The 26,729-nt window shown below is 42.9% G+C and overlaps 1 protein-coding gene across 6 annotated transcripts in view; it reads left to right on the top strand.

Annotated features, from left to right (window-relative positions):
• The window catches only part of TANC1 (tetratricopeptide repeat, ankyrin repeat and coiled-coil containing 1), a 138,879-nt gene that overhangs the window by 88,881 nt on the left and 23,269 nt on the right, over positions 1-26,729 (top strand). For all 6 annotated transcript variants that reach the window (XM_072121948.1, XM_072121949.1, XM_072121947.1 and 3 more), the window contains 10 exons: positions 6,747-6,872; positions 7,341-7,622; positions 8,686-8,837; positions 9,005-9,236; positions 9,513-9,679; positions 12,112-12,719; positions 14,881-14,989; positions 17,276-17,398; positions 21,636-21,872; positions 24,147-24,332. In XM_072121948.1, coding sequence (XP_071978049.1) covers positions 6,747-6,872; positions 7,341-7,622; positions 8,686-8,837; positions 9,005-9,236; positions 9,513-9,679; positions 12,112-12,719; positions 14,881-14,989; positions 17,276-17,398; positions 21,636-21,872; positions 24,147-24,332 — 2,222 coding nt within the window. The remainder of the gene's footprint in view (positions 1-6,746; positions 6,873-7,340; positions 7,623-8,685; positions 8,838-9,004; positions 9,237-9,512; positions 9,680-12,111; positions 12,720-14,880; positions 14,990-17,275; positions 17,399-21,635; positions 21,873-24,146; positions 24,333-26,729) is intronic.

Genomic DNA, 26,729 nt, shown 5'->3' with positions numbered 1-26,729 from the left:
AAATGCCCAGCTGAAACTAGTGGCGAAAATATTTTAAATTCCTTAAAATGTGGAGGCCAAAACAAATCCCGGGATACAAAGTTTTAAGAATTTAGTTTCCATAACATAATATTGTTGCTCTGATGAAGGCACCCAGGCCCCTCTTGAACATATACAAAGTATCAACTATTTGGACATCTTGTGGCAGGTGTCTCCATAGTCTCCCTACTCTTACAGTAAAGAATCCTTTAGGATCCTTCCTTAATTGATACAATCCTTTTATTGTGATTTATACTTATACATTGATTATAATAACCTCCTGATATAAGGATATTCCTCCAAATGTGTTTCTTGTAATACATCCTGAAGGCCTTGGCGAGTTATTGTTGGAGCACCTGCTCATTATTAAGCACCTTTAAGGTTGAGAAGGTGTATTGTCCCAAAACATCTTGACACCTGAAAAGGGGGAAACTTTTCCTAAGAAAATATTAGCTAGTGATTCACAGTTCTCTAAGTTTGAAATCTCATGTCTCTTAAAAAAGAGTGATGTCCTTTTAGGATCTATACGGCGACTCTACTCCTTCACAGAAGAATGTATACATCCATAATTGTCCTGTATTGTGAGTTTTATCAGATTTTACCATTTATTTATTTTATTTAACAATGAAGCCTCAGCCCGCATTTCCATCCGCCTTCTAATATGCTCCCCGGAATGAATACTCATGAAGCTGCTTGATTTTTATCTCCGCTATTCCCGGAACAATAGCTGAAGCTTCTTCAGGTTGATATGAGATAATGCATTCTCCGAAATTTGGCATTTCACGCCGTCTGCCTTCTGCAATGTAATGACAGGAGGGGGGTGAGGGAGGTGATGGAGGAGCAGAATTTGTCTTATTGCCCAGTTTTTAATTTTGACACAGTTATGCGGTTGCTAGAAGTGCATTTTTTTTTCCGCTGTGTCTAATTGTCCCGCATTCCTCCAGGGTGAGCCGGCATTACTGGGATTCAGTGTCTCTCCGGGGAGAGGATGAGAACTGAGGAGGTGTGTGTCAGCCCCTGTTTGTTTTCTCCAACTTGCTAACATATGAAAGGACACATCTTGTCGCTCCGGTACTGGGCGGCTTGTAGACACAAGAGATGAGTGAGGTGTTCAGGTGCTGGAGTGTTGGGATAGGATGTGGCCACTTCCTCTGTTGATTCATGTGTTAGTAGATTTAGATGTAAGGCCTGCTAAGTGTTAGGAAACAAAGCTTGACGAGAGCTCCCTGCATTAGGGTGTGTTTTCATTTGCTGGCTGTGCCACTGACAATGATAGTGCCATTAAGATCCCAATCTTATGGTGTAGGTTTCCAAACCTTTTGTTTGCTTGGCTCCCATGCTTCCTGAAGATAGGACTCTATGTTCAATCTGCTCAACTCCTCCTGCTCTGTAACATGCTGTCTGCAGATAGGACACTATATACAGTCTACTCATCTTCTCCTGCTAGATATCATGCAGATATATACAGTCTGCTCAGCTCCTCCTGCTCTATAACATGCTGCCTGCAATTAGGACACTATATACAGTCTGCTCATCTCCTCTGGCTCTATATCATGATACATGCCGATAGCTCTGCATGTACATTCTGCTCAGCTCCTCCTGCTCTATAACATGCTGCCTGCAGTTGGGACACTATGTACAATCTGCATTAGATCCCTCTGCTCTATATCATGATGCATGCAGATAGACCTGTATGTACAATCCGCTCAGCTTCTCCTGCTCTATAACATGCTGCCTGCAATTAGGACACTATATACAGTCTGCTCATCTCCTCTGGCTCTATATCATGATACATGCCGATAGCTCTGCATGTTCATTCTGCTCAGCTCCTCCTGCTCTATAACATGCTGCCTGCAGTTGGGACACTATGTACAATCTACATTAGATCCCTCTGCTCTATATCATGATGCATGCAGATAGACCTGTATGTACAATCCGCTCAGCTCCTCCTGCTCTATAACATGCTGCCTGCAGTTGGGACACTATGTACAATCTACATTAGATCCCTCTGCTCTATATCATGATGCATGCAGATAGACCTGTATGTACAATCCGCTCAGCTCCTCCTGCTCTATAACATGCTGCCTGCAGTTGGGACACTATGTACATGATGTTAAAATGTTGTATAACACATGTTTGCACTACCTTCACAGACACCTGTCCTTTTTATTTTTATTTTTTTTAAACAACCCGGGAATGTATAAGAATGTCGTGTATGCGACGCTGATTTCCATAGATGAGATCTAGCATTCTTCTCAACAGATGCAAGTGATAAGATGGCTTATGGCTCAGATTTATTTCTGTTGTGCCCTGAAGACATACAAGTCCTGGGAAAGTTTAAAGTCAAATTACATGTACTTAGTGCAGTCCCCTCATCCTGCTGTCTGGGCCCTCATCACCATTTAGATTTTAACCTGTTTCGAGAAGCGTTTTTTATGTGTGCAGATTCTCTATCTTTCCTTAAAGGGCACCTACCACCACAAATCTACCTATAAAGGTAGATCGGGTGGTAGGTGAATCAATGGGACGTGAGGATAGCCCTTTTAAGGGCTAATCCTCACGTCCCCGCACTGTTTTATAAACTTTTATTACCCTAATATGTTAATTTACTTATGCGGCTACTGGGGCGTGGAGTAGCCGCATCTGAGGTTACACGAGGCGGCTACTCCACGCCCCGGTAGCCACATTACCCCTCCTACTCACCATGTTCGGCGCGCAGCTGCTCGTAGCTGCGCGCCCTCGTCCGCCGATCCTGCCGTCTGCGCATGCGCAGAACAGCAGGCCCGCGCCTGCGCGGTCACTGCTCTGAAGCCGGGGCTGCGCAGGCGCGGGCCTGTTGTTCTGCGCATGCGCAGACGGCAGGATCGGCGGACGAGGGCGCGCAGCTACGAGCAGCTGCGCGCCGAACATGGTGAGTAGGAGGGGTAATGTGGCTACCGGGGCGTGGAGTAGCCGCCTCGTGTAACCTCAGATGCGGCTACTCCACGCCCCAGTAGCCGCATAAGTAAATTAACATATTAGGGTAATAAAAGTTTATAAAACAGTGCGGGGACGTGAGGATTAGCCCTTAAAAGGGCTATCCTCACGTCCCATTGATTCACCTACCACCCGATCTACCTTTATAGGTAGATTTGTGGTGGTAGGTTTCCTTTAAAGGAAACCTTCCACCACATTTTTCAGAAATGCAGTTACTGGCAGGTTCCTATAGAGCCCTAGTAACTATCTGACCCGTTTTTTAGCTTGAAATTGTTTCCCTAAGATCCCCATAAAATCATTTATAAACTTGCCTGGTATCTAGAGATCTATATATATCGAGTCAGGGGGCCAGGTGACCTGGGTGACATCATCACAGATCCTTTAGCCTCTTAACATTGGCAAACTGTACACCATGCACATATCTGTCCACATAAAATATCACAGCATGCCTGTATGGACTAATACTCCTCTCCATGCAGACTGCTGTGATTTCATGTGATATGATATGCTGTGATTTCATGAGATATATGCTTGGCGTACAGTTTGCTAATGTTAGGTGGCTAAAGGACCTGCAATGGTGTCACCCTGGTCACATGACATTACTGCTGCATGCAGAAAAAGCATGGGAAGGAGCTTCTGGATTCAGCCTGAGGCCACACATCTCAACTCGCTATAGACATCCTTGGAAGCCAGGTAAAATAAGGAAGTTGAATATATAGGAGGGGAACACATTTTAGTTAAAAGGTTTTGGTTAGTTACTAGGGCTCTATGGGAACCTGCCACTAGCTGTATTTGTGAAAAAATGTAGTGACAGGTTCCCTTTAATGGAAGATGAAATTACATAAATGCAGGTTTTAGTTCACCAAACACAGAAGGTCTAATATCATTGCCAAAGAGGTATGGATCACTGTCTCCCTGGAGGTGGTTTCTTCTTTTTAAGAGCCACCTACTGTCTTTGAGGAAAACATTCTCTTGGCTGAAATAAATTTTATAAGAGTTTTCCCATGAAACACGTTAGGTTCTATCCGGTGGATAGGGCCTAACTTGCTCATCGGTGAGGGCCTCATTGATGAGACCCCCACAGATCACGAGAACGAGGGGTCTGTTGGGGTCCTAGGTAACTCTGTTGGACCCCTTGTCGCTCCCCAAGATTAATGGAGCAGACAGCCGCACATGACCATTCTGCTCCACTCATTTCTATGAAGCTGATGGAGACTGCCATGCGGGGTGTGGGAAAACCCCTTTAGGTCAACCAAGGTTAATTGATGCAGAGAAGACCTATGCTAAGGAAGGGGCCGACACCTTGACACCCAGACCTGTGGATAGGTCTTCTGTATCCAAACTGTGAAACAGACCAGACCATTGGTAAAAATCAGAAAAAAAAAAAAAGATTATAGGGATTCAATAGCCGATATTACATTTCTAACTTCAGTACATATTAATATGACTTTAGCCATTGGTCAAGACCGTTGTACGTAGATGACATTTCGATATGTATGATCTGATCGTCCAGGGTCCGTAACCTAGTGCAAGGTCAGTGATTGCAGGTTTTTTTTTGCCCAGGCATAGTCCAGTCACACCCCTTTTTCACAGTATAGGGGTTACACTTGCAGATGGGTGGGAGTACCAGTGGTGGGACCCCATGTATAACGAGAATGGGGTCTGTTGTACTCCCAAATTAATGGAGTTGCAGGTTAAGCATACATGCTGCCACTTTGTTCATTGTCCCATCATACTGACAGACGTAGCACTGCGCTTGGCTATCTCTGTCAGTACCATAGAGGGAACATGTGCAACCATCTGTTCTGTTCATTTGGGGGTCTAATGGTCCCCTATTCTCATGATCACCAATGGGACCCCACAAATTAGCAGGTTAGCCCCTTTCCTTTAGATAGGTAATAACTTGTTGTGACTGGGGAACCTCTTTAACACCCTTTACATTCTCCAAATCTCTCTATGGCCTCCAGGTTGAGGATTCATGGCCTACAAAGCTTCAAGGCATCTACAACATGGTCTGATATTCTGGCTGGGCCTTGTGCTGAAAAATCTTAATCGGAATTGCTTACATTTTCCGACTGCAATATCATTGAGTTCCCAGGAGGGGCACATGTTCTGTGGAGCTCGACCACATCAAAACATTTATCCCTTGAAATAAACAGAACGCATGATACATACTTTTATGGACATATGTTTGCCTTTGTGAACAGCGACCAAGATCACAGGGTAGCTGAGGTCGATGTCAGCCTGATAAATATCTGTGGAACGTGCGCAAATCAAACAGACGTAATGCCACCTAGCTAATACAATAATAAACCGTGCTTTCTTCAGACGGAGGATGGGAATAACACCACTTATGACAGGCCGGCCATGAGAACAGAGGAGATGTGATGAAAGATAATGGGTTTATCTAGCCCGTGCAGACCACCCACCCACACATGGGTGAGAAGGGGAACTAGCGAGGAATAGAAGTGCAGGACATGCTGGTCTCTGGATTTAGAAATCCTAAAGTGGCTCTAAAAATGTTTCTGTTCTCCCCACCCAAAACCAAAATCATGGTTTTGGGTGAAGTTGGTTGACAATAAAATAGCAGAAAATTACCGTACTCACTTTCTCCAGGTCTTCCATTTTCCTTCTTTGTCTTGGCTGATGGCTAAAATCATATTAATATGTACTGACGTTAGAAATGTAATGTTGGCTATGAAAACCCTATTATCATTATTAGTTTTTATTCCTGGTTTTTACTGATAATGTATAGAATAACGTGTGATTATGGATAGACCGTTGCATAGATTGTTGTATGCATTACTATTAATAATGAAATATCAATGGTGCAAATACTTTTGCATGTCTGGTAGAAAACTGAGGTTTAACCTTTCAGTTCTGATCCTGAGAAAAAATGTTTGACCAATTGTCTGTAACACCGATACAGGATAGTTATAGGGTAGAGGTTTTGTCAAAACATACACTCTCCAAGGAGTTTTCCATGACACAGATAGTGACGGCACCCCTACCGATCAACACTGTAGAGACTACTGGGTTTCGATTGAGCATTGCAGTCTTTTCACTCCTTTTAAAAGGTTTGTCTCAACTTTTCAGGTTAAAACAAGGTGATTCATGGGTGTCTGACTGCGCAGAACACCACTGATCACTAGAGCGGGATCCACATCAATTCGGCAAACAGGTTTCCTGTTCTCACTAATGGGCATGGTTGTCCTGCTGCTCAATTCAGTTTTCTGAGGGTGACCGAAATAGGACTCGTGCTGCAACTTCATCAATTAGTGAGGATGGGTTCTGCATTTAACAATAGCATGGGTTCTCCTATCTAGTAGTGATTGGTGGTGAGTTCCTTTTGGACCCTCGCTGATCTGCCTTTTAACTCCTATCCTGTAAATAAGGACAACACTTGAATCGGTCTGACCAGCCCATGTGATTTCTCCTAATGGCAGACATCATAGATAAAGTATAGGTGGCAGAGGGAGTATTCACCACTCCAAGTGCTTGACCCTCATCGATCTAAATGTGATGACCTATTCCAAGCATGCATCAATATTTTAGTACTAATCAAACGTTTAAGAAAATCATACCAAAAAAAAAAAAGAGACCGTTTTATATGGTTGACCAATGCCTGTTTTTTAAACATTTATAGTCTAACTTCTGTCACCACTCATTGGTCCTGTATCTGGAAAACTCCTTTGGTTTTTGAATAATACTTTTGAATTGAAAAGTAAAAAGTTCAAATGTTTTCTTTCCAGCTACAAGTTCCACAAAACTGGAAGACCTAAGTTATTTAGATGTTCAGAGAAATGCGCCACTGAGGACGTCGATACGAATGCCCTGGCACAACACAGCGGGTACTCGAGTACAGCAGGAAATTAAAGGTTGGTTTTATGATATGTCCGTACTTTATGTCCGCTGTGTTTTTGCAAAGTAGTAGTTCTGAGATCCATCAGTGTTTGGTGAATAGCGCAATTATTGTCTATTGAGTCTAATTTTATTGCAAAAAATCTACCTCATCCTTCTACTTGGAGATGTTCGTCTAAGGAAAGCTTGTTAGGAACGAAAAGCAACTTGGCAAATGTAACTAGGTTAGTTTTCACACATCATGCCTTTCTTGCACTTGACTGCTCTTGGCAGTCACAAAATAAATTGGCGCTATGTGCCGGTGCCCCTGTAGTCCGCTTTTTAAATGTTGGGTCATTTGTTGGAGTTTGATCATATTCCCTGATTTTAAGTTAACCTTTGGATGCTTCACACACTGCGTTTACTCTTTGAATTTTCTGGTTATTTGTATGGGGAGTAAAGGGTTACCTTTTCCTCCCCTGAGATTATTTGTATCCTTTTTGCAGCTCGCTTTGTCCCCTACAAGCCACAAGACATTCTGCTGAAGCCGCTGTTGTTCGAGGTGCCAAGTATAACAACAGACTCGGTGTTTATTGGAAGGGGCTGGCTCTTTCAGGAGATAGAGGAAAAGCTGGGTTGTGCAGAGCTGCCGGAGAACCGCGGAGTCGTGATTGCCGGCAGTGTCGGATTTGGGAAGACGGCGATAATTTCTAAGTTGGTGGCTCTCAGCTGTCATGGAACTCGAATGAGGCAAATTGCCTCAAATAGTCCCTGTACATCTCCCAAAGGTTTGTTAAAAACTGTCTTAACTATTTCTAAATAAATTATATAAATTTCTTGATACTCTAAAACCTCTTAGAATGGGGCATATTCTTGAAGAACTTGTGGTTCCTTGTCTACTCTTTGGCAAGTCCAATATATGCCAAAAATGTACCACCAATTCCATAATTTTATATCACCTTTGAAGTTCTCAAGATGGCACTGAGGGTTCTCTATTATTTGGGGACCTCCATCACAGAGAACATAGCAAGTACCAAACCATTCTTTTCCTAGTAAAATGAGTAACACTATGTTGGAAACCATCAGTCAGTAGGGTCCAGTAGATGACAGTGAAACCACCCAAGATCTAGATTTCCATCATTCAGTAGGGTGCAATAGGTGCCATTGATATCACTCAAGATCAAGATTTCCATCATTCACGAATTCTACACTGATTTTGCAGATAGGGTATCAATAATAAATGGTTTGGGAAAACCCCTTTAATTAGGACTGGCTCGTCCTACTCCCTATTTGTTTTTCCTAAATCTTAAAGTGATTTCTCCATATATGGAGACATGTTCTTGACCCATATACAAGTTGTTGCATTACACATATTTTCTTCTCGCCTGTATCCCTATCCACGCATAATCTGGAGGTACCAAGCTTTGCTGCGGAGGCATCTGCTTCTGCCAGGAAATTCTCATACTGTAAATAAATGAAATCTCTCCATGGAAACGACATCCAGTTGCCAAAAGACAAGTTAGACTTTCTCCGTTTTGGGATCGTTCCTTTGGCACAAGTGTTTGCTCAACCTCCAGGCCATTTACTTTAGATTATTTAACAGCCCAAGTCCTTCCTGCCAGATCTGTAAGAAAAAAAGTTTTGTATGTTTTCCTTAATGCCAGGGGGTTGATTTATTAACTGCCAGTCCCACGTAACCATACAACGTTCTATTTTTGCCAGTGTCTGATTTCACTTGGTGTTGGATGGAGGTCGTCCAAGATGTGATCTTTACGTAATGCTAGAGACTAGCACTTTGCCACTTTTCCGTCATGGCTGAGAACTGCTTCTTCTTCATCCTTCTCTAAATAGGTAATGACCATGCCCCGGAGATCCCCCTGTCTCAGACATCTCCCTTGAGCCTTAGTTTATGTGGTGCAAACACTATGAGAACTTTAGGCTCTCGTGGAAGTCCGGATCACCAGAAGATGATGGACGATTCACTTAAACATCTGGCCTCTAAGGTATCTCCATTTTTAATATATTCTACAATCTTGACTTGTTCCCAAATATATGAGCAGTGGAATCTTTTAAACAGAGTTGGGTTGTCCATGGAGACCCTTGTGGAGAAGACATTTCATTATGGGTATGTAACGGTAACTCTTGTTCCTCCATCCTTCTCTGTCCACAGGTAGTTGCCTATCATTACTGTCAGGCGGATAACACATACACCTGCCTGGTGCCTGAGTTTGTGCACAGTGTGGCAGCACTATTGTGCCGCTCGCATCAGCTGACCGCTTACAGAGACCTTCTCATCAGGGAGACCCATCTGCAGAGCATGCTCAGCCTACGGTCTTGTGTGCAGGACCCTTTGACTGCCTTTAGAAGAGGAGTCCTGGAACCATTGGCCAATCTACGTCGAGGTGGGTGGGAAACTGAAAATGATAAAGTATCTTCATTGTTCTGTAGCAAAGTGGATAAAATTATAGCACATCTGATCCACAGACTGTGAAATCCATGAAAATATGCCAAATTGTCCCAACTCTTGCGATTTTAAATTTTAAGCTTTCAAAATGTAAAAATTTGCTCCAAATGTTGCAGCACATTTTTCCTGTTTACTTCTTACATGGACTTGCTCTCGATGTATTTGTTACCTTCTTGAATTCTGGGTAATAATTGTAACCTGCTTTGCTATATAGAGAGGAAGATTCCAGAGGAGGAACTCATTATCTTGGTGGATGGTCTAAATGAAGCTGAATTCCACAAGCCAGACTATGGCGACACCATTGCTTCCTTCATAGGGAATATAATTCCATCGTTTCCATTGTGGATGAAGCTCATTGTGACGGTGCGATCCAATTTTCAGGTAATTCAATGCTATGTTTTGTTTCTTTTTTGCCATAAAGGAGGGTCTACAAATGTTGGATCCTTCTCTGTGGTCCAGATCCAAGCTCCCTTATAGGGTAAATTAACAGGTGGTGGGATAATTAATGAACATATTTCATGTTACTGGGAAAATTTTATGTTGTCACAATGAGTTAAGACTGTTGACAAGCTAAGATCTACTACATCTGTATATAGATCAGCTATTATTGGTCTGTGCCTAGTCTTGCATCTGTTGCTTAACTTGACTATTGTTCTTTTAATACACATATTCCTTGTGAACGAGGTCATTAGGAGGTTATTTGTTTACAGGGTAACACCCACTAACCGTAACATGTTAGCGCTCGCTAATGTAGGTAGAGGTTGGTCTTGCTAAACCAGAAAAGTGAAATCAGATCAGCACAAAGTTTTATTAGTCTGACTGAAAGTTGAAGACGTTTCCCAGCTAAACCTACTTGTTAGATTTTTTTTCATCATATAGACTTAGTCTAAAATGAAAAGTTTTAATGAATCTTTGTTACAACCTTTTCTCTATCGAAACACATTTTTGCTCCATCCTTGCAGCTGGAGAGAATCTGGGAGCAGTCTACGAATTGGGCATGGTCCTGGTGGTCGGATTCTCACTAATTTAGCAGCCTGTGCTTATCCAGACGAGTATACAGCACATCCAGACGAGTATACAGCACATGACTGTATTGTGGCTCTGTTTAGTATGGAGACATTAGCTATGTCTACGTAAACCTTTTTCCATACTATTCCAGCTGATTCTGGATGAACCAAAATTCATCCAATTGTACATGGAAGAGCTTTTGCTGGAGTAAAATATCAATGATCTATCCTTAGGAAAGGATCATCAATATCAAATGGGTGTGGCCAGGCATCCCCGGCTACTTGTAGCAGTAGTAGCACGCTAGTGAGCACCACTGTAGCATCACATTCATTGGCCAGTTGATTGTTGAGGGTCCCTCAATGTCTTTCTGGGACCTTCACTGATCATGAAAAGAGACCTCCAGCTAGAACAAAAGTACCGTTCTCACTAATAGGAAGAGCGGCAGGTCAAGTGTCATTTATCTGAATGGAAGGATCGTAAGTTTGTAATTACAGTGTTTGGCTATCTTTGGCACTCCTATTGAATGGAGTGGCAGGCGCACACTGGACCCATCGGTGAGAATCAGACCCCAAGGGTGGATTAAGACGCCATGGGCCCTGTTTTTTTTGTATATTATGACCCCTACAAGTCTGGAATTGACTTCCTACATATGGAACTAGAATCTGCCTTTTGGGGAACGGAGGATGTGTCCCTTCTACCTGCTTTTATTCAGCAGTTTTAAAACCTTTTGGAGGCCCTTCAAAGGTCCTGAAATGGCTCTTGTGTACATGTGTATTGAGAGCAGGAACAGATGTACAAAGTTTTCATGGGTTAAGGTCGTTCTGAGTATAACATGTGGTGGGTAGCCATGGGCCCTCTAGAAAGCTTGGTTGCAGAGCTACCGCCCAAACCTCCTATATTATAATCCACTTTTGTGGGACCCTTGTTCTCTAAATTGCTTCAGAGTCTGTTCTTGTGATTTGTGGAGGTTCCTGCAGTAGACCCTTGCCAATCAGCTTGTTATCTCCCATCTCGTGGCTAGAGATAACATGCAAACGTACTACATCCCTTTATTGGGGCTAAGTTGCAGTACTAAGCACGACCACTTTACAATGTTCTGTAAAAGCTTTGGTCTAATTAAACAAGAGCAGGGTAGAAGTGCCAGGATTCGGACACCTGTTGGTTAGATGATTTATTCAGAACCTTATACCATAGCGAAGCTCCAGGACTCTTCTATTGATTTGCTATTACAAACAGTTATCTAATATTGACTTCATTTGAACAAAGCAGGAGATGAATGTAATGGCAAATCCTACAAAAAGGGAGAGTAAAAGAATACAAATGTCTCGTATACAGACATCACATCTAGTTAATTCCTGCAAAATCATTTTCTAAGTAGAGATCTTTGTAATATTGTATCAGCCGCAGATATGAGAGTCATTGGTAATCCTGCTTCAGTTGCCAGAATACCTCTAAGTCATTGCTGATCCTGCCGATTACATTATGTCTCCTGTTTGGCTGCCAGGCAATTTACTAAGTACACTTTGAGGGGAATGGAAAACGGTTAGCGCAGTCCTGGAGCAGACAGCAGGCACAACGAGGCGGGTCTGTCACATGTCTGATATCCAACAGATTAATTTTTCATGTGGTAAAAGCAGCCAGACATCTGCCATGACTAGAAGCCAACTTTTTTGCAACCTGCAGCTGTTGGTGTCCGGTACGTCCACGCTGGGACTTGTAGTGCATTCTTCATGGCCGATTAAGATCTCTCGACATCTATAATAAGTCATTTAACAAATGTGTGTTTTTCTTTTTTTTAATTCTAGGAAATAACAAGTTCACTGCCCTTGTCCAAGATTTCCTTAGATGATTTCCCCGAGAACAAAGACATTTACAATGACCTGACGGCCTATATACAATACAGACACAGCACCAGCCAGGAAATTGCTAACAATATCTCTTTGAATGGGAAAACAGATGCCACCAGCTTCAGTAAACTGTGCGACCACTTGGTGACGAGGAGCCAAGGGTCTTATCTGTACCTGAAGCTCACCTTGGATCTATTCGAAAAGGGCCACTTGGTGATAAAGAGCTCAAGCTATAAGGTGGTGCCGGTTTCTGTCTCCGAGCTTTATTTGCTTCAGTGTAACATGAAGTTCATGACGAATTCCGCCTTTGAGAAAGCTCTTCCCATACTGAATCTGGCACTGGCCTCTCTGCACCCCATGACCGATGAGCAGATCTACCAGGCCATTAATGCCGGCAGTGTATATGCTGAACATAACTGGAAAGACTTTCAGCAGCGCATGGAACTACTATCATGCTTCTTAATCAAGAGGAGAGACAAGACACGAATGTTCTGTCACCCATCTTTTAGGGAATGGCTGGTATGGCGCGCCGACGGAGAGAGCACACAGTTCTTATGTGAACCCCGGTAAGAGCAGAAGTCATCCAAGTAAAGTATAATGAGTCCCTCCAATGATAAGCTGATCACAGGATGGCCCCTGGTGGAAGAATGTGACAGCAAGTGTGGAGCACCACCACAGGGGAAGCAAAGTATTGCACTGCCCTGGTCCTCCGAAGTGAGAGAGTTTACTTGTTCCCACTTTAGGATAAAGTTTGGTTAGCAATGGGTGTGTCTCTGTAGCTTTTGTAAACTAAGCTAGACTAGAAGTGTAGAATTGGTTCTGTGTTTATATATGATCCTTAGGTAAATAGGCTTTGTGCTTCCTTTTATTTTTCTTTAACGCCTTAATTTTTTAAATAAAACTCTTCACCCTCGCAGGCTTCGAGAAGGAAGTAACTTTTCATAGAGGATCCAGGGCCGTAGTTTGATACATCTGTATTCTGTTAAGACTGGATTGAAATTGCCACATTACATTAGAATCATTCAAGTTGGACCATACATGGTGCCAGCTTGACTATATATTTATTTGCATAATGACTGGCATCAGAGGAAACTTTTATCCAGCACATATATACTGTAGTCACTGTATAGTGCTGACCGTGGAATATCAGAAGTTTGATGTAAGGAGAGCCCTTGTCACCAATGATATTAGGGTGCCAATTGATTACCATGATAGGATGGGATCCAACTAAGGCTCTGTAGGTCTCTTAACGACATGTACAATACCAAAGGTATAAGTTGATGACTCTAAAGCAAAATCGTTTGCTCATACAAGTAAAAGACAACCAAATGGCCCCTCAGACGACCCTGCCCTCTGCATCCCTTCTAGTTACTGTACAGTACCTATTGCCAGACAATGATGTTACTTGTAAATGAAGAGATAACAAGCTTAAAGTAGAACGCTCCTACTTGGGGTTGACAACAACTCTCTTTATGAACTTTCACCATGAGGCTGTGATATACATAGAAGAGACTGTTAGACACTCTGGCCTTCAGGTTGGGTTGTTGTAAAGCTTTATGGCCCCTTGTAATAGTGTGTGATGGCTTGCCCCCTCTCCACTGTAGTTCACAAGATGTTTCCTATTGAAGCTTTGTGGAGCTAATTTAGGAAACCATCACGTCTGGGGCTCCGGCAGCCATTAAAAAGTCACAGTGTCATCTCCAGTTCGAAGTTTTCATTTCCTTTGCTGGAAATAGTTTAGAGAAGATTATCTCATAAAGTGAGTCCTGGGAGGTAAAAGGCTTATCCCGGTCATGTATGCACAACTTTACATCTGTAATAATACATAATATTAACTGCTGTATGTTTTACTGTTTTTTTTAGTTGAGTTTTAAACATTTTACGTTTTTAATTTAAAATTTTGAAATTCCAAACTTACTTCCGTTAAATAAATTCAGTTCAAGTTGAGTCCTATTCACTTAACTTTAACACTACACAACATATATGGAACTATTTCGGTTCACTCTATTAAAGGACTTAAGAGTGTAGGTAGTGTAAGTAGCACTCCAAGCACTGTAATTATAGCAACCTATGGCAGGGATACATCATCAGTGGAAGGTTCCCGCATAGTTAATCCCAAAGCAAAAATTTAAACCTGCAACTCCATGAAAGTAGGATCCAATAAAATTCTTTATTCCAGAAGTATAAAAATATGTACAACCAATATGATATACACATGGTAGAGCAGTGGTGGCGAACCTATGGCACGGGTGCCAGAGGTGGCACTCAGCGCCCTCTATATGGGCACCCTTGCCATCACCCCAGGGCAGGGCTCGCCATACAGGACTCAAGGCCTCTAGCAATTACAGGCAGCCCAGGACCCTAGAAGGAAGCTACAATAATGATCCAAACTTCTTCTCCTTCTTTCTAATGTATTGGTGTCCTCAGGTCCTCAGGCATTTTGAGTCCGAACTGTCTCTCTTATGATTCAGAGTCCGTTCAGACTCGAAACGCGTCAGATAATTTGATCCTCTCATGTGTATATCATGTGTATGTTTTAATGCTTCTGGAATAAAGAATTTGTGATTGGATCCTGCATTCATGAAGTTGCCATTTCTATTTTTTCCAGCATAGTTGGATTCTACCCGTGGAGTCTTCTTTTTGGAGAATATACTGTACCTTTTATTAAAACAACCTTTGCGTCCTTGATGTATTTCATTGTTGTATTTGTTTTTACCCTTTACTTAGAAGTGGACATGCCCTCTTGGCGTTCATGTTTTCTCGGCAAGAAGGGAAATTAAATCGCCAACAGACCATGGAGCTGGGCCATCATATTTTGAAAGCGCACATATTTAAGGTATTTTCCATTTTCTCACACTTTCTGGAATGTTAAAGGGGGATTTTTCATCTTTTAAAGTGATGTCAAGAAATGTGCGACCACTTTGTCCCATGGTGGTCTGACCTCTCAGATCTCCACTGATCCTGACTATAAGGAGGCTACAATGCTGGTGTTGTGCTGTGTCCTCTCCACATAATGTTACGCTGGGATTACAGCACATTCCCCCAATACTGGCTCCAGTACTCTGCACAGCTTGGCATTGAAGAAAGGGGTAAACTAAGAAGGGGATGCTGTCTCTTTGCTTTCAAGATTTTTGGAGTCCCAGAGGTCAGACCCCGTAACAATTGCAAAGTCGTTAGTAAAGCCTAGTAAATTCCATTATGACAACTCTCGTCCATCATATTCAATTGGGCATCTTACAGAGAGGGCCATAGCTCAAGAGCCGGGTCCCGACATATGTTATCTGCCAACCCACCAGCAGCTTTGTTGAATCATACCCATAACCCTCAGCTGATCACCAGAGGGGTTTTATTTGGAGAAAATGGGACAACCCCTTCAGTAAATCTTACAAAATGCAGTGTAGGCTGTGCACATGTAGGACATTTATTTTTATCTATTGGTCACAAATATCCGAGGATTTCACCAGTCCTACAGCAAGATTGCCCATCCTATTCTGTATTAATCTTTTTGAACTTTTTTATGTGTGTTTTATATATTGTATATGTATGGCATCTCTATTTGGCTCCCAAACCTATTTTATTAGGTGTCATCCTGGTAAATTAGCATAAAGTTTTATATAGAAAAATATGCAGTTGTTTTAACCTATGTAGGAATGCTGGCAGGGAGTCAGGGCGGGCCGCCGGTGAGGCTTCATAAGAGCGGCACTCCCTCCTGGCAGACAACCATCCTTTTGTCTAGAAACCTGAATGGCTCTCAGGTACTTGATGTAGTAATTCTCAATAAAGGAAGCTCATTTTCCATTTTTACCTCTTTTCTCAAGAAGGCACAATGACGGGGGATGAATGGACAATGCTGAAACATGTATATCAATTAATTGTTCTTTATTGTAGTAGAGACTGTATTGTAAGTGGGGTTTTCCTTTTTATATTGTGTTTGAGAACCAGAAACCAGTCTCTAGTTTGACTTTATATGACTTACATTAATATTCCTATAAAAACGTAGGTCTATGCCACTGCATGCACCAACGAACACTGTGCCCATAGTCTTGTTTAGGCCAATAACATGGATGTAATTTTTATACAGACAGAATACAGTTTGCTACAGTGATTATATGGAGATCATATGGGAGCAGATATTTGATAGTAAGACCTCTTGTACCATATTATAATGTTAATTGAGTTTTGTTTCATCGGAACATTGCTTCTGCTAATAGCTAGCCCTTCTGACCTCCTAATATACGTGCATGCTTGGCCAAGGGTGCAGGTGTCCTCAATATGATGAAGACAACTTGGTTGTAGTTCTTATCTCATTCTCTACACACACATAAACAACTGGTAAGTAAAGATGAGCGGACCTAAAGGTCAAGTTCAGGTTCTGCCGTCTGACCGGGTCATATTGGAGGCCAAACAGCCAATCCAGCAAATGGACAAAACTAACAGCTAGCTATTATTGGCACACAAAAGGATGACCCTAACAACTAGCCCTGGCTATGATTGGCTAGTGGTATCCCCCCAACCCAGATATATTGTGGATTGGCAGCAAACAACCAATCTGGCAAACGAACAAAACTAACAACTAGCCATGGCTATGATTGGCGCGCAAATGGGTGACCCTAACTAGTAGCCTATGATTGGCCAGGTGCATTCCCCCCAACCCGAACATATTGCTGTATTGGTGGCCGAACAGCAAATCCGACAAATGGATTACCCTAACAACTAGCCATGGCTATGATTGGCCAGGGGTGTTTCGCTTGATCCGGACATATTGCCGGATTGGCGGCTTGTTGTTTGTGTCTTCCATTTGCCGGATTGGCTGTTCGGCCACCAATCCAGCAAAAGGTTGCAGTCAGTTGGCCGAATCCAAACTTGAACATCGGGTCCACTCATCTCTATTGGTAACACCTACTTACCAATTTATTCATTCACTTTTAGGAAGGATGGATCAATGAGAATTACTTTTACTTTCTACAGATATTTCAGGAGAGGTGATGACCATCCTAGGTTAATGCATATAATATTAGTACAACAATATCTAATTTTGTAAATAACTTATCCAATATTTATATTTAGAATTTCTATGAAATGTTCTGATGTGTAATGAACAACTTCCTTGTCATTATATTAGGGGCTTAGTAAGAAGCACGGGATCTCCTCCAGCACGCTGCAGGCCCTGTGGATCGGTTACAGCACGGATGGGTTATCGGCAGCACTTGCCTCTCTGAGGAACTTGTACACCCCAAATGTCAAGGTAATAACGTCATAGTTAATCTGCCATAAATGAACTTTGCCGCACAGTTGGAGATCAGAGCAGCCGGACCCTCCGCCACAAACCCAGATTTGGGGGCCTGTGCTCTTTGGATGGCAGTGAAGTGAAGAGACTTAACAATAGCCTAGTACACGGTCAAGACATGACATCAGAGGAGCATGAACTGTGTGAGATCATTACGGGGCCACTCAAGCCTTAAACTCTACAAGCGCTTTTTGTCCGGGAAGTCGGAGAACAACATGATGCGTGGCAACTAAATTAGGAGTGTAAAAGACTGATATATAGGAGATTGAGGCGACAATTTCTATAGAATAAAATGGAAAGAATGGGGTAGACAAAAGATGTTGGCTAGGAGGGCCCACCGGAGCGTGGAGGGGACCCTCAGGAATAGGTTACTGTATATTACTCAGCTCTACATAGAGGATATACTGTACATATTTAATTAGTATCTTCATTACTCTAACAAGGCCCTGCAGCTATAGAATAGAGAACGCACTTTACACCCCTTTCCGTTCTGTACACTATTGCCTTATTGTTTTCGCCCCCTGACCTCAGCGTCTCTTGTCTCATTAATTCACTGCTCGTCCATATTTCCCTATGCGCTGCATACATGTCATAGTATAGGATGTATAATAACATGGTGTTATGCACAGGGGGGGTAACTCTCCAACTGCGCGCTAATTGCTGAGCTTTGTCGTTTTCTGTTCATCGGTTGGAGATTAGCGGCATCTGAAACTTTATGCCGGATTAGCTGAACTGAACAAGCGGGGCTTTCACAAGGCAAAGGAGATGCCTTCCACTCCACTGGTTATACTTTGTGTTCATCAGATAACAGAGTTGGGGATCGGCTGTAGGAATCTAATAGCTGTCGCTGCAGAAAAGGACCTCACTTGTCTGAAAGGGGAACATTGAGACCGAGCACAGAATCTAGAGTTCTGCTGTTATTACATATTGATGAAATCACTGTGGATATGCAGAGAAAAAGGGAGGGGGACAGAGAGAAACAGCGCTACCTAGTGCGAGATTATCCTTGGTTAGTTCCGGGGTGCTCTTGGGTGAGATTGGGTACTCACCTTTGCTGGTTGTGCTAGAGACAGGCACAACGCTGGGTCAGGCATATGTGATAAGTAACCACTGCCACTTGGGTAACAAGGGCGTATAGCAAATGGGCTGGAGGGTAGGTCACTGGTTGTGCCACCCTATGTGTAAAAATGGGACATCAGAAAGGCGCTGGAAATCAGGGTTAAAAGGTTTCCTTTTATTCAGAGATATTTTGGACAACGCGTTTCGCAGGTCTAGGCTTCCTCAGGTCTAGGCTTGTTGTGCTGGAGTGGTGCAAATGATTTGATTTGCACCACTCCAGCACAACAAGCCTAGACCTGAGGAAGCCTAGACCTGCGAAACGCGTTGTCCAAAATATCTCTGAATAAAAGCAAATCTTTTACCCCTGATGACCAGCGCCTTTCTGATGTCCCATTTTTACACATAGGGTGGCACAACCAGTGACCTACCCTCCAGCCCATATTGATGAAATGTGTTCCACATAGATCTATACTCGCCCTAGCCCTCCGTAGCATAAGAAATGGACCAGTCATTGCCGCTATACACTTTGGGACCAACATAACCATATTGTATCTATATGTTATAGATAAACACTAAGAATTCTGGGTGTGTACAGTTATACTGCGTGTTTTCAGCGTAGACAGAGGGGTTGTCAGAGGTTGAAAAACATAGTTGCTTTCATCCAAAAACTGCACCACACATAACAAGCTGTATAGAAATGAATTGAGCTTCGTTGCAATACTACAACCCATAGAAGTATTGTTTTTGGAAGAAAGAAGCCAACCTTGGGACAACCCTGTTAAGGGCTCATTCACATGCCCGCGACGGGTGCCATGATCTGGCCTCCATAGACCTCTTTGGCTCCCGGTGACTCTGCGGTGAGCACACGGTGTGTCACTGCACCCTCAGCAAGTAGGGCAGCCGCTTGCCTGCCTATGGAAAGAGGAGGGGTGAAGACTGCTCACCTCTCCCGGCCCTGTGCTCGCCCTTGACCCGCTCCGCCCAAGTACACAGCCATCTGAATGCTTCCTAAGTGTAAAACTTGCAATGCATCTACAACAAATTTTGTGTATGAATTCTTCTGAATTTACTGCTAATTTCTGTGGCTCCTAAGAGGGAGGCACTTTGTGATCAACCTAACTTCAAGGGATACCTACAATAAGTAATAAATGTCCAAAACTATTACATTTTTGGTGCTTTTATTGATGCAAATTTTGTCAACAAAAAGTGTGGACTATAAAGGAAGCTTGAGGCTTTGGCTTGGAAAACTTGCAGCAAAATCTTCCCCAAAACAGCAACGATAACTGTGTGTGGCTCCAGCCCTAAGAATTTCCGTAATTTACGGAAAATAAAATGCTTTTTAAGTATAAACTCTCACAAATCATACTTTACATTCCTTTATCAGTATCATCTGCCAAGCAGTGTAGAAGTGAAATGTAGAAGGTGGTGGTAAAGCCATCAGTCTCCTCCACTGCCGGGCTTATTCCATCGCCTGCAATAATAATCTCTAAAGCTTCAGGTAATAAATGGATCTTTAATTTAATCATATCGGAGGAAAAATCCGGCTAGCACTCCTCCAGACTCCCTCAAGGATATAGTCTGTGAGAACTTGCGAGGCAGTCTCCAACTAAGTACAGTCATCCATACTTATGGAAGTACACTGTCGTTCCTCTTCCTAGAGTTTTGGAGAACTTGCGATTTCTGGGTTTGCCTTGATGGCTGAAATTTTTTAACATTCAATTTGATGCCTCCTTTCAGATCCTTAAAGTCATCTTCTATTAAATAAAATTACAATATAATGTATTTACCTGCATGAAAGCTGTCTGTTCTGTAGCCAGGCCAAGTACGTCGGTTACAAAAGTAGGCCTACATTCCTGCCGAGCAAAGCCTTACTGCCACCTCATAAATCAGTGATGGTGAACCTTTGAGCCAGAGTGCCCAAACTGTGTTGCAGCTTTCAATTGTATCAGCATCTTGAGGACATGAATACAGTAGAAAGGAGGAGAAATTCAGGCGCTCATTGTAGCATCCATTTAGGTTCTCCTGGATGGAAAAATTGGGGCATCCAGAGCAGATCCAGCCGTAATCCAGTTCCGTCACACCAATTCCCACCTCCCGTAATCCCAAAGAGCCAAGAATGCCCCGTTTTGTCCACAGTTCCTCCTGTAGTCCCAGGGAGCCAAGGATGAGACACTTTAAAATAGCATTCAGCATGGCAGGTTCTGGCCTTCCTCAGACTTCAGGGGGAGGCCTTTTCTGGTAAACTCTGTAATGGGGGGGGGGGGGGTGGCCTGGCACCTCTGGCCATGTAACCTCTGGCACCTGAGCCATAGCTTTGCAGCCAATGCCATTCATTTGACCCTTTGAAGTCCCTTTGTATCCCTAAAAATAGCACCTGTTTTTGTGTAATGCTGTAGCTCAATGCTCTTGTTATAAGGCCTCCATTTGTAACCCCCATACAGAAGGCATCCAATTTTTTTTTTATTTTTATTTTTTTTATAAAAGGCTACACTCTACTGCCCTGGTTCCCTCCCATCAAATCTCCTCCTCTATCAGACATCTTTGATTTGTAGAGGGGAACGTGATGATGTTGCTCTGTTCCATTGAACTCAACTCTAGTAGGGTTCAGATACAGTTAAGTGAATCCCCTCGCCACCATGTTGGAGCACTACTCTCCCTATAGCTAATGTGGCCCTGGCTACAACCCTTACCTCCTAAAAGTGCCCCCTTAGCCTGCCTTTAACTGAGTTGTGTGAACTTGGTCAGACATTTCCTAGATGATCCCTTCATAGTTCGAGCACTACACTTGTTATATGGCTACTTAGAAGGGCTAATGTGTTCTCCAGAAGCTCTGGCATCGCTCTTTAGTCCGTCAGGGGAGGATCCGGTTACTTTTGGGAGTTTTGTAACATTCTACACGTATATTGGCTTTGTTGCATTGTGCGGGACTCATTTGTCAGGTCTCCCTAATAGACTAAAATCTATTCACAATTCTATGAAAGAGGTTAAAAGTGCCGTATCTGGTTGCATTGAGGATCTCATACGCCATGTGCCTTTGGTGATTTTATGAAAGATTTGGCTGGAGTTAATTAGCTGGAGCTCCATGCATCATTTATGTTTCCAACTACTTTAATGTTTGTCTTGATTTTGTTCGCAGGTGAGCCGACTTTTGATCTTAGCCGGCGCCAACGTCAACTACAGGACAGAGGTTTTAAACAACGCCCCTATAGTCTGTGTCCAGGCTCACCTTGGCCACGAGGAGATGGTCAGTCTTTTGCTGGAATATGGTGCGTTTGTCGATGGGCCATCGGAAAGTGGAATGACACCTCTGTGCTACGCCGCGGCCTCCGGACACTACAACATTATGTCTCTGCTTTGCAAAAAAGGAGCCAAGGTAAATCTTACAATCCATCTACTTGCTGTGGTCATAGTTATGTCTTTATGGAGACCATCTTCCCTTTTCAATTTATGTTGCCTTCCATAGATCCAGATTTCTGTTTGCAGTCAGTGAATGGGCAGGTTTTTGTTTCCTCTAGCTGAGCTTTTCATACAGTTCACATTCCATAGTGTTTGGCTCTGCAGGTATATAGATCCATACAAAGTAATGAGTCTGTAAACCGCTCGGCTTGTGTCACCCACCGGAACCATGGAGTTCGGAGCCACCTATGCCCGCATGCGCAGAATAGCAGGCCCGCAGCTGCGCAGCTCCGGATTCGGAGCAGTGACCGCACAGCCGCGGGCTTGCTGTTCTGCAGGCGCAGGCGGCAGGTTTAGTGGATGAGCAAAGAGGCTACTGGGGCATGGAGTAGCCGCGCCGTGTACCCTCCGCTCCGGCTACTCCTCGCCCAAGTAGACTCTTTAGAAAATTTACATAGTAGGGAATTAAAAGTTAATAAAAAATTGTGGGGACGTGAGGATTAGCCCTTAAAAAGGTTATCCTTAGGTCCTATAGATGCACCTACCACCGGATCTACCTTTTATAGGTAGATCCGTGGTGGTAGGTTTCCTTTAAGATTATTGTATCTAAAACTACTAACAGAAATTCTTCCTTTTAGATGAATTTGAGAATTAACATTGCTTGGCCCTTTTATTATATTTTACTCCTGTTCAAAGACTTGTTTAACCATATTTACATTCTTATAGTTGAATTAATATGTTTTTCTAATTACAACAGCAATACTAGAGAATAATAGAAGAATTATGTAAAGGGAAACCATCTGTAATTGTACTTTGCCAATAAACGAGTCACTGATGAACGATTACACTTATTTTGTGGTTTATGTAGTATATGAAATGTGGAATGTGACACCACCGTGAGCGCCAGCCAAGTGTTGTGACTGTAATACTGGTGTCACCACTGAGCTGATTATATTCTGGGGTAATTATATGCTTGCCCGTGGTCTCCTCCCGCACAACATTGTGATGTTTACAACACCAGACATGCAGTAATTGAAGCGTGCAGGGTCCACATCCCATGTCTATGCTGCTGGCTCGCTGCTTGCCCCATGAGGCGTTGTGGTTGACTGTGTTTCTGGATCACTACGCGCCCCTTCCTCCATAATAATCAGCAGATGTTGTGACTTCCTCTTTAATGACACTCATTGAAGACTGACTTCCTGCACTGGTGTCGCTGTGTTCCAGATATTATTTCAGTTCTTGGTAGTATGGACTCCATTGCCAACTTAATTGTAGAATTTTATGGCTTCAGCCTGCAGTGTTGCAATTCAGGTTCTGTTCATACTGACATCCATGATGACTTTAACTGGTGTCTGTTAGCTTGTAGAGCATATTGCTGGTGGTATATTTTGCAAACTTCTTCAGCATATGAGATTTACTTTGCATCTAAGGCAAGCGAACATAATAAGTTTCCCAATTGAGACAACCCCCTTGAACCTGGCAAATCCGGCCTACTTTCAGTAGACACATCCCATGTATTTGTCAGTCCCCGCTTGGTCTTGTGCCCATGAACGTATGCTCACCAGCGTGCAGGAGGAGGGGTCAGCGTTCCTCACCCCTCCCTATCTCCACTGAAAGTTGAGCAGCCGCCGCCATAGTACGACAGGGTGCAGTCACACGGTGCATTCATGATGTGTTTTTTGCATATTTACCATGCATTTGGATCCTTTGAATCCATTTTCCTTCATTTCTGGAAGTGTAAGCACCTGGGAAAATGTTAACACCTCTGCTTACACTTCCACAAATGAAGAAAAACTGATACAAACCAGCCAAACACATGTTGAATATACAGAAAAAATGCATGTGTTTTAAAACGCGTGTTTTCACTGCATTTAAGAATGCACCAAGAATGCACCACCTGACCGCACCCTAAACCTGCAATTTGATTCAATTAGTTAGAACAGTACACCCTCCTGATAGGTGTTAGTTCTTGTGACCGAGGGCAGGGGGGGTGGCACTGATCAGATTATTATCCCCTATCTTTACCATAAGAACTGTTAATCTGTGGAATAGCTAAGCTCAGGAGCTGCTCACAGCAGGGAGAGCAGGGAGCTTCAATAAGGCCTAGACACGTTTTTAAAACTAAATGACATTGATCGTAAAAGTACTTTTTAATGTCCTCCATAGCCTTGATTTCCTGAATATTTTTTTAGCCATGTTCTACCTTTTCATCTTGTTTCACTCATGTGTTTACATTTTTTGTCCAACTCAGGTGGATCACATTGACAAGAAGGGGCAGAGCGCTCTGGTGCACAGTGCTCTGAGAGGCTATTGTGACATCCTCAAGTATTTATTGAATTGTGACTGGGCCTCCTCCAACCAGCAGCCGAATTATGTGAGAAGAAGTCACGCTCTACAGCAGGCACTGACCGCAGCGGCCAGCATGGGTCACACAGAGGTACAGTATTAACCACTCTCTGTACTTCACTACTGCTTATAAATCGGGCAAGAGAGGGTAGGACAAGGCATTGGCTACAGAGGGGGGCCAGGGTTTTGGCCACACATGGTTGCAACTGTCTCATCATGAGTTATTACCTTTAATTTCATGCTTTTATTGGAGGATACAACTGCACGTGGTTACCGGAGAATGTTGCCGTATATTCTTTTCATAGAGCAAGGCATTAGTTCTTTATAAAATTATGTGAGCAAGTTAGTCTGGAGTGTAACACAGAAAACAGGTCTTTCCCCAGTGCTCACGACAACCATTAAGCGTCGGGGTCGTATTTCTCGCAGTAGGACTGGGATGGAGACTCTGAACATTCATGGACGCTGGCGGCCCGGCTCTCAGAGTTGTATCATTCAATATGCTGCGAGATGCAGTTACACTGAGCACAAAGGCCCCAATGCTCCAATTTAATCATGGTTTTACCGGCTAAACAAGATTAACAATATTTATTAGGGCATGACGGTAAAAAATGAAGTGTAATACAGCACATGTTCTCTAGATCTTCAGGCTGGGATTAAACAATGGACACTTTGTTTCATTTGATTGAGTTTTATAGATGTTTTGGTGTGTTGGGGTGTCCTATGTGTGACATTGCCTTGATGGTTTTCATTAATTTGCTTGTTTTATAGTATGGGGGTAGTTTTTGTGTTCTCTTTAACTTTTCAAATATTTCAAAATCTGATCTTAATTTTTGGGGCTTACTGGAAAACCTTTGGTCAAGTTTAAAATATGTAACGGGTACACGGCATCCTCCAACTTCCTGTTCCTGTGGTGCAGCTTCCCGTTTCCTACGTTTACAGTCGTGCTGAGTTGTTAAGGCTTCTGTGGTCACATGAGCAAACACAGTGATGTCACTGCTCGTGTCATGTGACTGCCGAGGTCATTGATGTGTATTTCAACAGTTCCAGTACAACTTTACCTGTGAACAATGGGAACAGGGGCAATGCTATGGGAACTGGGTATCTAAGTAGGGTAACGATCCTTAATTTATTTGTGCAAGCCTGGCACCCTAGAGATGATCTAGAGATCATTTGGCTTTTAAGGATACATCAAAGTAATTTGCAAGATATTTAACACAGCAATCAGAAAACCCTGAGATTTTATGGTATTTACGGAGACGTCTAACAGTCCAGACCCTAGAATTCAGGAGTCTGGTTATGTTTGTTGTTTTATACTACTTTTCCTTCTGTCTTCTGACCTTGATACGGCGCCTTTAATTATAACAATGTAATGACTATAATGGTGGTGGCTGCTGTGTATTATAGGCTTCAGGACGACACGCCTGGATTCTGCTCTGAAGATCCCATGAGATTGTGTAAGCTTTAGCGCAGATTAAAGAGAGACTTTCATAGCCGATCACCGTAGCCAAGAATAAGCTTGTGATAGCGAGTTATAAAAGGATTGTTACTAAAAGATATGTAGCTCATATGGGCTGAAATGTTAGGCCAGTGCCTATAGGACATCCAATGGATAAGCACTTGCGGAGCAGGACTGTCCTTATGTATACACATAGCACAGAGAACGGCATCGGACCTGCATGAAAACACAGCACTGTGTCCTCGGGAACGAGTTGGAAAACTATGCAGCACAGTTGTTTCCATTCCACCCAGACATAAATAGAGGCTTCTTACATTATTTTAGTTACAGTTGGGTATTAATGGTTAGAAGGTGTAGCAAAATCCTGGAATATTTTCCACATGGAATGTGGTGGGTCTCAGCTGTTGTAGGTAACAAATGGCTTAATTGGTGACCTTCTACTACACAGCGGGGGGTTGCTATCAAGGACTCTGCACTAAAGTCACTGATTTTGATTCTTTTTTTTCCAGTGACTGTAGTACATTTGCTCTGTAACAACAGTGAAATATGGAGCGACAGAATGTGGAGTTAAAGGGAACCTGTCATCAGGTTTTCACATATCAACCTTTCCTGTAGCTCACTACACAATGAACCCAAACCACTTGGTTCTTTTTTTTTTTTTTTTTTTTTTATATAAAAGCACTCCGTTTTGTCCAATCAAAAAGTTTGAAAACCTGGCTACATGCCAGAGAAGCCCCCAAATCCTGGGTATGGTTCATGGAGAGTCACACCGGTCACACAGTCGGATGTGCCGTTGAAATTTTAAGGTTGGCTTTCTTCCGGCTCTGGACACGCGCTGAGCAATGGAGTATTCAACTTGGGTTCACTATCTTAATGCGAATACCAGACGAAGACCAACCTTATGTTTTTCCGTCTAAATGGAGCTGAGAACTTTTTATTCATTTGTTTTTAGAAAACCCTTTTGGATTCAGTGTTTACTAACCTATCATTAGGTTGATATGTTAAAACCTGATGACCGGTTCCCTTTAAAGT

The sequence above is a fragment of the Engystomops pustulosus genome, chromosome 8 (assembly GCF_040894005.1).
Source record: "Engystomops pustulosus chromosome 8, aEngPut4.maternal, whole genome shotgun sequence".
Classification (NCBI taxonomy): Eukaryota; Metazoa; Chordata; class Amphibia; order Anura; family Leptodactylidae; genus Engystomops; species Engystomops pustulosus.
Note: the sequence above shows the minus strand (reverse complement) of the source record. Positions and strands in the feature narration are given on the sequence as shown.